This window comes from Manis javanica, chromosome 11 (assembly GCF_040802235.1).
Source record: "Manis javanica isolate MJ-LG chromosome 11, MJ_LKY, whole genome shotgun sequence".
Lineage (NCBI taxonomy): Eukaryota > Metazoa > Chordata > Mammalia > Pholidota > Manidae > Manis > Manis javanica.
Window position 1 is genome coordinate 20,766,728 of NC_133166.1, and position 12,548 is coordinate 20,779,275.

At 45.3% G+C, this 12,548-nt stretch overlaps 1 protein-coding gene across 2 annotated transcripts in view; it reads right to left on the minus strand.

The window, feature by feature from the left end:
• Window positions 1–2,381: 2,381 nt before the first annotated feature.
• The window catches only part of PPME1 (protein phosphatase methylesterase 1), a 64,684-nt gene continuing 54,517 nt past the window's right edge, over window positions 2,382–12,548 (minus strand). The window contains exons 10-15 of one of the 2 annotated variants that reach the window (XR_012122578.1): window positions 9,944–10,073; window positions 9,017–9,061; window positions 5,534–5,598; window positions 4,842–4,909; window positions 3,419–3,575; window positions 2,382–2,665 (exon numbers count right to left, since the gene is read on the minus strand). Coding sequence is in view for 1 of the 2 variants with exons in the window: in XM_073216022.1 (XP_073072123.1) it covers window positions 3,557–3,575; window positions 4,842–4,909; window positions 5,534–5,598; window positions 9,017–9,061; window positions 9,944–10,073 (327 nt within the window). In the remaining variant the exon portion in view is untranslated. Of the gene's footprint in view, window positions 3,576–4,841; window positions 4,910–5,533; window positions 5,599–9,016; window positions 9,062–9,943; window positions 10,074–12,548 lie in introns of both variants that reach the window. The other variant, XM_073216022.1, reaches the window with a different exon arrangement.

Below are 12,548 nucleotides of genomic sequence, written 5' to 3' on the forward strand. Positions count from 1 at the left end.
TACCTTGTGATGATGCTTCAAAGCTCAACTCAAAGGCTGCCTCTTTTGCAAAACCCTCTCTGACCTGTTTCGGAAGAGGGTGAGTTGTCCCTTCTCCTCTGTGCAATGTGGTCAGTTTCTGTAACAGCCTCTCTAGACTGTGGGCTCATTTGAAAGGCCTCATTATTTATTTATCTGTCTCCAAAGTACATTGGCACAGATTAGGTGCTCAGGTTTGCTTAAACAGCAAACAAATGCTTCTAACAGCAGGTTTAGAAGAGGGTAACACCAAGAAGGTATGCCCAGCTCCCCTCATGCCTTTGTCTGAATCCTCTCAATCTCAAAACCTTACTACCACCATTAGGTTTGCATCTACTCCCCAATATGCCTCCCTTCCTCTTTTGGAAGGACACAAACATGCTCCTGCTGGCTCTGCAGCAGTCCTTCCTACAAGGGCTCCAGGGTCCCCTTTACTCCCTTCTGGAGTTCAGTCCTGATCTGTAGGCTTCACAGGGACATTGTTCTGGCTAGCACATAGTGGGTGCTCGTTAGAGCTATTTTGTGTGAATGTGCAAGTGGCTCCTTTCCTGCCGGGGACGGAGTGGAGCGCTCAGTGGACAAAGCAGCTGCTACCTCCTCGCTGGGCTATGGGTACATCTTGTCACATCTCTGAGCTTCAGTTTCCTTGCCTTTAAGTTGGGGATAATAATGTCTATATCCATGAGGGTAAAGGAAAAGGGAGATGTAAGTGACAAGCACTAGGTGTAAGCTGAGCACAAAGCTCAATGAATATTTCATTCATTCTTAGTCTTCATCAAGCCAAGGCCTCATCTCCCTGGTTCTCATCCTCTTGCTCTTCTAAGTCAGGTATCTGGACCAAAATGACCTCTGCTTAGGGTCCCCTGTATTGCCCAGGCAGCAGCATGAAGAGAAAATCAGCCAGGTTTCAATTCTGACACCACTACTTCTGAGCTGTATGAATTTGGATCCATCTGCCTACCTAAAAGGAACAAAATCACTTACCTCATAGGGTTGCTTTGAGGATTAAATGAGATGTGTGTAAAGTGAATTAGATGATGCTCGAAATGTGATGGCCACTATGAGTTGCCTGGTGAACAGAAGTGGCTGACTGGTGTCCCTGAAAAACCATGTGTGTGATCTTGCTGCCCTCCTATAGATAGAGGACACACAGCCCAGCAAAGGGTTCCCCAAAGGGCTTGGTAGGAGAAATACAATCACACACAAGGTGTTTTCTTCTCTGCTAGGGAGCTCATGCTTTACCTTGAAGTATTTACTGAACATCTAAATCGTAACTTCTCAGAATTAATGGGTTGTTGAATGCAGAACAGTTTGGGCTCAGGTCTGGGTGGGGAGACAAAATCTTTAACAAGTTTCCCAATGATACTAATGCTACTGGTTCACTGACCATTACTCTGAGTAAAGGTTTTAAGTATAATATGGCAGTGACATCACAGGAGCTATTTATTAAGTGCCTACTCTGTGCCAGCCACTGAGAAAGCCAGTGAACCTATATTAAATTATTGAGGCCACAAGATCCTGCGGGGCAGGAACTATTGATCATTTTTCAGAGGAGGAGATTGCAGCACAAAGAAAATACATTGCAATCTTATACAGGAATGGGCCTTGGGTTCTAATTTAGGCAGCCTGGCTCCAAAGCCTGCCAGGATGAAGACTCCAACAGTGTGTAGATGACCAAGAGAGGGGCAGTGGCAGGGTAGATGACCAGCAAGGGTACCGAAGTGATCTGGCGGACAGAAGAGGCCTAAGCTAGGGCAGGGCTTGTGGGATAGAAAAGAGCAGACATACGAAAGAGAATGGATAGTGTTTGGGGCTAGGCTGGGTATGGTTGTAAGAGAGGGAGCTGTCTAGGGAGCTCTGGCTGTCCAGGTTGGACAACTGGAGAGATGGTGGAACCTACTACTTACTCAACTAGGGAGGACAGACAAGTTTGAGAAGATCAGTTTTAGGACTAGTCAATGTAAGTGGCTTTTGGTCACCTGGAAGAGATATGAGGAGGCAGATGGACCTTAGTGTCTAGAGCTCAGGAGATAACCTCGGTTGTGGACAACATTTGGGTGTTGGCAGGTATGAGGCCTTGAGGGTCTGAGGTTGTATAGACAGTGCACACACTGTCCTGTTCTGGGCCGAAGTTGACACAGCAAATAATTGGAGGAGAAGGGACTGGAATCCAGGTCTCTTTACCTGTAGTGGAGCCCAGCTCTGTCCATTCCACTAGGCATCCTGATCTGGGGAGCAGGTAGACACAATATGCTGAGCGGCTGCAGAAGGTGGGTTTCTGGAGCTCTGTGACCAAATCCAAGAACTGTCCCATGGCCCCATATCAGAATAAGGACAATTCCATAGAGAAAAGACCAGATTGATAAAGGTTGGGAGATATTTATTTTCTTTAAACAAGGTCATAAATAACAAAGAAACAAGTAGGTCCGAGACTCTGGACCATGCAGCAGGACAGGGACAGGAAGCTGTTGGGTGGAAAGGTGGAGGGGGCTACGTATCACCGAAGATGGTCACAGAAAAGATGGGCTGCAGGAGACTGCCCGTCCTGCCCTGGGGAGCCGGGGGCCTGGCCAGCAGCGGGAAGCTGCAGTGCTGTGCTGAAGCAGCTGGAGCGGCAAAGACTGAGGATGCTGGGGCTGGACTGCCTCTACGAAGAGGGACATGGAAACCACAAAAACAGAAGATAAGCTGGGTCTAGGAGAGGCAAGCGGGCACTCTGCACACCTCCAAGGACCAATTACGAAAATGGTTAAATTTGATTCTTAAAAACAACTCCACAGGCTCTGGCCTGTGGCCTTGTGCACGGGCTGTATTTAACCTGGGTTGCTCTGTGGCAAATAAAGGCTCCAGAGACCCTCGGAGCAGCCTGGTCTCAGCCCAGGGCAGGTGCCCAGATGTGGGAGTGTGACGATGGGCTCTCCCCAGGTGGGAGGCCATGTGCTTGGACTGCTGGGCCTGCCTTTCAGACTGGTGTCTTGTGATGCTATCCACCACCCCTCCCTGTACTAAGTATGGGATCCCGGCCTCTCTGGGTTTCCAAGCTTGGAAGAGTAAGACTGGGATAAAAAGTTACCTACTGGTGTTTTATCTGCAAGGGGAAATAAGGACCACCCTGAGCATGTTCCATCCCATGAGTTAGGGCAGGACCACGCCAAGAACAATCTCAAGGAATGGAGGGCCCTGTGCCCAGGGAGACATTTGGACCTGGGCCTAACGCCAGGAATGGGGGGCCCAGGGTGGCAGCTCTCTTGGAGGTTTCACCCTAGGCCAAGGCAGGGGGACAGGGTAACCCCTGGACAGGGAGAGGGTAGCTGCTGGGGAGCCTTGGACTAGGAGGCTGAGGTTGGTCAAAGGCCCTGGAAAACAATGCTTTTGGCAGGAATACACAAAAGGTTTATACATCTAGGATGCCCGTCTATAGGGAGCCGGTGTCACATGGTCGGGCAGGATGGTGAGGAGACAGCGGCATCACAGTGGCCTCTGGTGCGATGTATTTACAACAGAGCTCAATGCTGAGGAAGGGACAGAGAACAGGTCACTAACAGCCGGGGAACACGCTGTGAAGAGTGGAGAGAGAAGGGAAAAAAAATGTGATAACCATCAGCCTTCCCCTTGCTTTCCCTGTCCCATCCGGAGAGCCCTCCCAGGCCACCAAAGTCCCTGCAGATCTGTCCCACCTCCCACAGCCCCACGCAGGGCAAGACATGGTCTGCTCTCAGCGCGCTGCTGTCTGATCAAGGCTCCACATGGGCCAAGGGCCCCAAATGCTGCGTATTCAGAGAAATTAAGTCTTTCACTGCTGTTTCCTGGGCTCCATCAATAGTCAGTTGCTTCGGGGAGTCACCTGTGAGCTCACTGCACTAGGCTCCTGTTGCCACCTCCCATGCCTGTTGTGGTCACCCTCACCTCCCAGGCTCTGGTATTCAGAGTTCTCTAAAGCATGCATTTCTTGTTCTTCATTTCTTCTTCACACTTCTTGAGGGTGGGAGACAAGTTTCCCTGGACCCTCACCAAAATAGGTAAGAGACTTTCCAACTGGCAGGCATGACTCATCAGGCCTACGGGCCAAGGATCAGGGGCCTGTGCAGCAGGGGCGAGGAGCTGAGGAGGGGCCAGGACGTGTGGTTTGGGTCACCGTGCCTCTCTTCCTTCTCCTCCTCAACCAAGAGCCCACCTGTGTCTCCCGATGGGATGACAGCTCCCTAGGATGAGAGGCATCCTTCCTCCTGGTTCTCACCTGGGAGTCATTCTGTCTCCCTTGAGACATTTTTGCTTGTCACAACCGTGTGGGGTGTGGGGTAGGGGGTGGGTACTAGTCCATGTGCAGGCGTACACAGAGGCCAGGGATACTGTTACACACCTTAAATGCACAGCAAAGCCCCCCACCTGCCCCTAATGTCAAACAGTGCTGAGGGTGAGCACCCTGCTCTGGATGCCCACACAGCCTCCAGGCCTGGCCAGCCTTCCTCAGCAGAAAGGTGGGAGAAGGCATGCACAGCTTCTCTAAGGGCCTGGGAAGGCACTGGTTCCCATCCCAGCCTCCTCAGAGAGGGGGTGCCTCAAGTACACACTGTGGTGGGGCGTGGGAGGACTAGGCACAATTTAATCTCAGTTTAGCAACAACCCACTGGACCTGAGCACACAAACCACACAACCATGGCTTTGTAGAAACATCCACGCTGGACTGGACTGAGGAGGAAGAGGAAAGTCATGGTGGCCCAGTCCTGGCAGGGGGAAGGTAGAGATAGCTGGAACCTTGCAAATATCTTTTTGTTGGAATTGGCCAGCACTGCTGGGCATCTTAAACCTCTGTACTTCCTTACCACTGGAACCCGCTGATGGGCTCTGCAAACCTGTGCCGGATCAGGAAAGTGGCAACAGCTTCAGCTACCTAGAAAAGGGGAGAGATTACAGCCATATGAAGGTCAGCAACGGGCTAAGCCTGGAAGGGTATGTGGGCTTGTTTTGGAAAGTTAGGCTCTATAGTGGGCTCACGGGTCCTAGAAGTCTCAGGAGATGGAAATCAAAAGGATCTGGATCCTCGCAGGGCTAAGGAGATCCTTCCCACCATCTTTACTGGGATGGCTCCAGAGAAGTCAGGTGGAATGCATGGAGGCTTACTTTCCCCTTAGAGTTACAAAGCACCTTCTTCCTGCAGGAGGAGTGCATAGGAATTCCTAAGTGTGACTGACTGAGGGAGCTGTTCCTACCCCAATGATCCCTTCTTCCATCTGGCTTTTGGGGCTAATGGAAAAGTAGAGCTTAAGGTCTTAACCACAAGACCGTGGAATGAAAGAGCAGGTGCCAGCAGCTCCTCAGCCCACACACAGAAGCCAAGATGAGAGGCAGCTGCCACAGAGAGGTCTGGGGAGACGGTGGAGGTGCATCTGTGTAGCCCACAGCAGCTGCTGTGGGCAATGCAGGCCGACCCAAGGCTTATTCTACTTTCCGGGAGATTCAAGGTTACTCCCACCATTGTCCTTTCACCATCCTCAAGTACCAGTACCAGACGCACCTTGTCTGGGGCATCCTCATGGACTGCATGGCCACACTGAGGTAGCACCTGCATCTGGAACTTCCCTGGAGGGGAAACAAAGCCAGTGACCTCAGGGACTCAAACAGCCCCCTCCTTCCCACCTGTGCAGCCTGACTGGTCACTCCAGGAGCCCAGGAGCATTCCCCACCCTGCCAATACCCTGGATCCAACTACCAAGCCTACTGAGGTCAGTAATACTTGTAATTGTAACCTTGGGCAAACCATTTTCCCTTCTCTTTTTTCTTCAACTGTTTAGTGAGCATTTTTTTGCAGCCAGACACAATGGGAAGAAACAGTTTCTGTTTGCAGGGGATTTATAGTCTAGTGGGGGAGCAAAACACAAAAACCAACACTTCAATGCAGCATGTAGTTCCTGTAATAAACATGCATACATGAAACTGGGGGAACATAGGAAAGGGGGCTTCACAACCAAACTGCCTACCCAAAGGAAAGCAGGGTGAAATGGTATTTGTTCCTGGAAGAAAATGTTTGGCATGGTGCTCGTGAGTTAGTGAGGCTTGGAGAAGCAAGCAGGGGCCATATCAGTAAGGGTTCTGTAAGCTACATTAAGGCTTTTGAATTTTATTATTAGAATAAGTTACCATGGAGTGTTTAACTATGTGCCAGACACTGTAGTAAGCACTTTCTCACACATCCTGTGGAACACTGTACGTTCACAACCAACATGCGAGCTACTACGAGTGAACAGAGATGACTGCTAAAGCAAGATCCTCAAGTAGACTAAAGAAAGGATAGGGGACCCAGAGCTCCCATGGGTAGCGCGAGCAGACTCTCAGAGCCTCAGTGTCTCCACTTACAAAATAAGGGAGTAAGCTCTGGAAGTCCTTCTGATCATCACGTTCCATGATACTTAGCCCAGTTACAAAGTGCTTTAAACATTTTTCAAAATATTGTTCTATCCATTTTTTAAGCTGATTCTCAAAATCTACCCCATAAAATTAGGCAGGATAAATCTTGAAAGTCTACTCTGAAATGATGAAACTGAGGCCCTGATTAGTGAAGTGATTTGCCCAAGCTCGCTTAATTAGTAGAGGAACTAAGAGACCATTCCATTCAGTAAGGCCCAGCTTATGTCCCTCCTCTTGAGTAAGCAGCCCCTGGGTGCTCTGGCCTACAGCCCTCTCCCTGTGTCTCCTAATGTACTACTGTTAATGCATTTGGATACAAATATAGAGCAGCTTGTGCCCCTGGTGCTTGCTTGCCCAAGGATGTCATTTCCATAACAACACGGGTGGTATCATTACTTGCTCTATATCCCTACTAGGGCCCAAAACAGGGCTAGACATTGAGTAACTGCTTGGTAAGTCTTGGATGAATGAATGAATGATGACTGAGCAAATGACCTGATGAAACTTACAGCTCCAACCACCCTGGCCTTGATGACTAGAGATGCACTGTTTCAGGCTCTGATGACTAGGAATTCATTTTTCATTCCTCTTTGGAAGAGTGAGTATAAGGAATAGGGGAGAACTCACACATACTAACAACACTGTGCCCGGTACACATAAAATAGCATGATCATGAGTACTCCTCACCATAATTCTATGAGGTGATCATATTTCCAAACCCTCCCATCTCATCTTACAGATGAGGAACCTTTAGGTTTAGAGAGCCTAAATCACTCACCCAAGGTGCACCATGAATGAGTGCTGGGTTTTTAGGGTTCCTTAACTAATCCAGCTGGTCTAAACACAGTGCTGAGAAGGCTGTGGCTTGGAATCTATGCTGACATAGCCATTTCCCTTTGTTTTGTGGGTTATCTCTGATCCCAGCCATTTATTCTCTATATTCAAGGGACACTTTGAAAGAGAAGGTGGTCTTATCATAATCCTTACTGGGGAAACAAGAGGACCTCTAATGAGAATTTGAGTGCTTCCTGGGCACAATGAAGCCATGATTTGTGAAACTCTTACTTCACCCACATTTTCTCCTTTAAATCTTCCACAGTTGTACTGAGATATATCATTATCTCCATTTTATAGATGAAGAAACTCAGGATTAAAGAAGTTAGCAATTCACTCAGGCCACAAAACCAGTAACAGTGATTCAAACCCAAGACTGATTTCAAGGAAGGTGATCAACACTGGTTCTAAATGTTATCCCAGGCCAGACCAACTGCTTACACAGAGTCTCAGGGGCCATGTCTGATTTTTCTGTCTGCCCAGCATCAAGCATAAGTCTTGCATAGAAAGAGTGCTCAGGAAAGGTTTGCTTGAAGCAAATTAAAGGAAAGGTGTCTAAGCTTAGAATTACTAACATCAGTGTCGTAAAAAGCACAGTTCCAGCCCACAGCCCTGCTCCTGGCTTCAGGATGCTGTATGGGTGGAGGAAGGGAAAGGTAGGAGGGTCTGGGCCAGAATTTGATAAATCACTGAGGAGCCTTTGAGTAACTATTGTGAGGTAATATAGCCCCTTTCTCTGTGGAGAGCTACAGGAGAGCAGAAAGAACTGAGGGGCCCATGAAATCCCCAAGTAGAATAATCCAGCAGGCTTGACACAAAGGCCAGGGTGGGAGCTCTGGAGAGAGGTATGAGTCAGATGTTTAGCTTTGGGATTTATCAGGTATAAACAGAAGCCATGAGACTTCCCAGAGGGAGGAAGCAGAAAAGAAGCAAAGTCAGAAACAAGATCTAGTTAGGCATGAAACCCTGGCTTTGGGGCCATCGCCTCTTCTTCCCATAACCCAAAAGCTGCCTGTGACTAGTGACCTCACCTTTGCCAAGCCTTGTATCCACACAACAGCAAAAGCCTCCACAAAATGGTCCCACTGCCTCCACTGCCATCTGGCTAACATACCTGGACCTGAGTATAACATATCACTTCCCTCCTCATTATACTTCACAATCCTTGTAAGGCTGCCGTTGATTCTAACTGTATAGACTGAGAAAACTAAGCTAAGGCAAGTCAAAAGTAACTAGGGTCAAAAAACCAGCAGGAAAGCAGCAGTACTCAAACCCAGTTCTCCCAGCCTCAGAGCTAGTTTTTACCACAGCCCCAGGCTTTCCTCTCAACAGAATTTATACCTTTTTGTATCTGGATAATGTTGGACTCTTCGCTCTCCTAAGACTTCTAATAAAAACACTGACTGGTATTCAGAATACCTCTTTTCACAGTGCTATATACCTATAGAGTACCTTATAATTTATAATGTTCTTTTCAAAGACACTGCCTCATTGTAATCCCTACAACTCTGAGATGTAGGTGGGAGTATAATTCTCATTTTTAGATGGGGGAAAAAAAATCAAAACTCAGAAAAGGAAAACACTTGTCCATAATTATAACAGAGAGTAGGAGTAGCGGTAGATGTCAAATTTGGGTCTAACTCTAAAGCTCAAGTTCTGTCCTCTGTGCCTCACCATCTTGGCACATTAACATCCACATGACTCTTCCCCTCTTTGCACCCAACGAAGGACCTAGGGACATAATTTCTTGATGCCTTACCTTGCATTTGGCCAATAGTCAGATCTTTATCCAGCCTATCAACACCTAAAACAAAATAAGAGAACCCATTAGTAGCTTACTAGAAAAGGCTCTATGAAATAGGTTTTTCTGTTCAAGTGTGAAGTAAAAATTGTTACAAAGTTGTAAACATGCTGACATTCTCAATTCATGTTAATGCCAATCCTAACTCCCTGAGGGTATATTCTTACCATAGGAAGCTTTCCAGGCTGAAGTTCCCCTGTGATCCCTTTGTTTGTTTAAACTGGTTTCTGAAAACAGGGTTTTACTTTTTAAATTTCAAGTATATTCAGAATATTCTTACACCTCTCGAGGAGAAGAACTTGGGCTTGCCTGGGTAGAGGCCAGGCTAGCATTAGGCCATACCAGGTGGAGGCTTATGCTGAGATAGGTCTAGGAATTTGGCATGGGGAGGAGATAGGGCACAGATGAGTGAGGATATTACTTCACTTTGGAAGTCACTACCCATGTGGTTAGTTGTTTTAACAAGGACATAGTCAGATGACAGGATTCCTACACTGCTATGGGTTGAATTGTGTCCTGCCCTACAAATTCATATGTTAAAGCTCTAATACACAATGTGATCATATTTGGAGATATGGATATAATTAAGGTTAAACAGGAAGTAATTAATGTTAAATAGGGTCATAAGGATAGGCCCTCATATGACAGGATTAGTGTCCTGATAAGAATAACCACCAAAGAGTTTATTCTTACTCTTTCTGCCATGTAAGGGCATAGAGAGAAGAGGTTGTCTGTAAGTCAGTAAGAAAGCTCCCACTGGAACTCAACCGTGCTGGTACCCCAGTCCTAGACTGTGAGAAAATAATGCTGTTGTTTAAGTGAACCAGTCTACGGTATTTTGTTATAGCAGCCCAAATTGACTAATACATATACATACACACTTACCAGCCAAGAGCAGTAACTTAGGAATAGGACAACTAAGAAAGAGATTGGATAAGCCACGGAACCAGCCATCCCAGTATTTTTCTGTTTTTGCCAGTTCAATTCTCCAAGTGTATGGATGGTCTTTCTTGGTCTGGAGAAATAAAAGCAAGTTCTAAGTTTCTGAGGGCAACCCCTGGAGGAACAGGATTAAAAACTAGGTCCCTGGGAAAAGGAAAGGGAAGGAAGCAAGCATTTATGAAGAGCCTAATATGTCCAAGACATTTTAGTATACATTTAATCCTTATGATATGGGTTATTACTGTAATTTCCATGTTTAGATAGTTTGAAGTTTACTTTTCACTTCCATTTGTTTCAGTGAACTTAGGGAACTTTCTTAAGATCACAAACCTAGTAAATGGAAGCACCAAGACTGAGCTTCTCTTAGATCCATTTAGCAAAAAGAACATACCTTCAAAAGCATAATTACAAAAAACACACTGCATAGGAAAAAAATGCTTATGATGTAATATTAAGTGAAAGAAGCAGAGTACAACATGCCACCTAAATTAGAATTACTACTGGGAAAACACGGTATACTTTGAGGAAGAACTGGAAAGGAAAACTGAAAATACATTGATTTGTTGGTAGACTATTTTTGCTTGTATTTTGACTTACAATGATGTTATGTTTGTCCAGTGTTAAGTTTAAAAAGGAAATCTGATAGTATCTGTTAACTCTTGATGTAAAAAAGTAGACAAGCAGCACAGAGTAGGCACTTATACAAGCTGAATGAATGATTCTCTATACTTTTCTGCATCACTGAAAATTTGAAATATTATAATTGAAATAAATAATTGGGATACCATAGCAACCACAATATGGAAATCTAAAAGTGAACATGAGACAGCAATATCATGTGTTAGAGGTCACCGAATGGTTAAGATGTCCATACTGCCCAAAGCAATCTGCAGATTCAAAACAATCCCTGTCAAAATCCCAATGACAAGATCTAATATCTAAATTCAACAAAGTTGCAGGATACAAAATTAATACACAGAAATCTGTTGCATTCCTACACACTAATGATGAACTAGCAGAAAGAGAAATCAGGAAAACAATTCCATTCACAATTTCATCAAAAATAATAAAATACCTAGGAATAAACCTAACCAAGGAAGTGAAAGACCTATACCCTGAAAACTGCAAGACACTCTTAAGATAAATTAAAGAGGACACTAATAAATGAAAATTCATCCCATGCTCTTGGGTAGAAAGAATTAATATTGTCAAAATGGTCATCCTGCCTAAAGCAATTCTACAGATTCAATGCAATCCCTATCAAAATACCAACAGCATTCTTAAACAAACTGGAGTAAATCGTTCTAAAATTCATATGGAACCACAAAAGACCCCAAATAGCCAAAGCAATCCTGAGAAGGAAGAATAAAGCTGGGGGGATCTCGCTTCCCAACTTCAAGCTCTACTACAAAGCCACAGTAATCAAGACAATTTGGTACTGGCACAAGAACAGACCCACAGACCGGTGGAACAGAATAGAGAGTCCAGATATTAACCCAAGCATACATAGTCAATTAATATACAATAAAGGAGGCACAGATATACAATGGGGAAATGACAGCCTCTTCAACAGCTGGTATTGGCAAAACTGGACAGCTACATGTAAGAGAGAATGAAACTGGATTACTGTCTAACTTCATACACAAAAGTAAACTCGAGATGGATAAAAGACTTGAATGTAAGTCATGAAACCATAAAACTCTTAGAAGAAAACACAGGCAAAACTCTCTTGAACATAAACATGAGCAACTTCTTCATGAACATATCTCCCTGGGCAAGGGAAACAAAAGTGAAAATGAACAAGTGGGACTATATCAAACTAAAAAGCTTCTTTCTATTCAGCAAAGGACACCATCAGTAGAACAAAAAGGCATCCTACAGTATGGGAGAATATATTCACAAATGACATATCTGATAAGGGATTGACATCCAAAATATATAAAGAGCTCACACGCCTCAACAAACAAAAAGCAAATAATCCAATTAAAAAATGGGCAGAGGAACTGAACAGACAGTTCTCCAAAGAAGAAATTCAGACGGCCAACAGGCACATGAAAAGATGCTCCACATCGCTAATCATCAGAGAAATGCAAACTAAAAACAATGTGAGGTATCACCTCACACCAGCTAGGATGGCCATCATCTAAAAGACAAAACAACAATAAATGTTGGCGAGGATGTGGAGAAAGGGGAACCCTCCTACACTGCTGGTGGGAATGTAAATTAGTTCAACCATAGTGGAGAGCAGTATGGAGGTTCCTCAAAAAACTCAAAATAGAAATATCATTTGACCCAGGAATCCCACTCCTAGGAATTTACCCTAAGAATGCAGCAGCCCAGTTTGAAAATGACATATGTACCCCTATGTTTATCGCAGCACCATGTACAATAGCCAAGAAATGGAAGCAACCTAAGGGCCCTTCAGTAAATGAATGGATAAGGATGCAGTACATATACACAATGGAATATTATTCAGCCATAAGAAGAAAACAAATCCTACCATTTGCAACAACATGGATGGTGCTAGAGGGTATTATGCTCAGTGAAA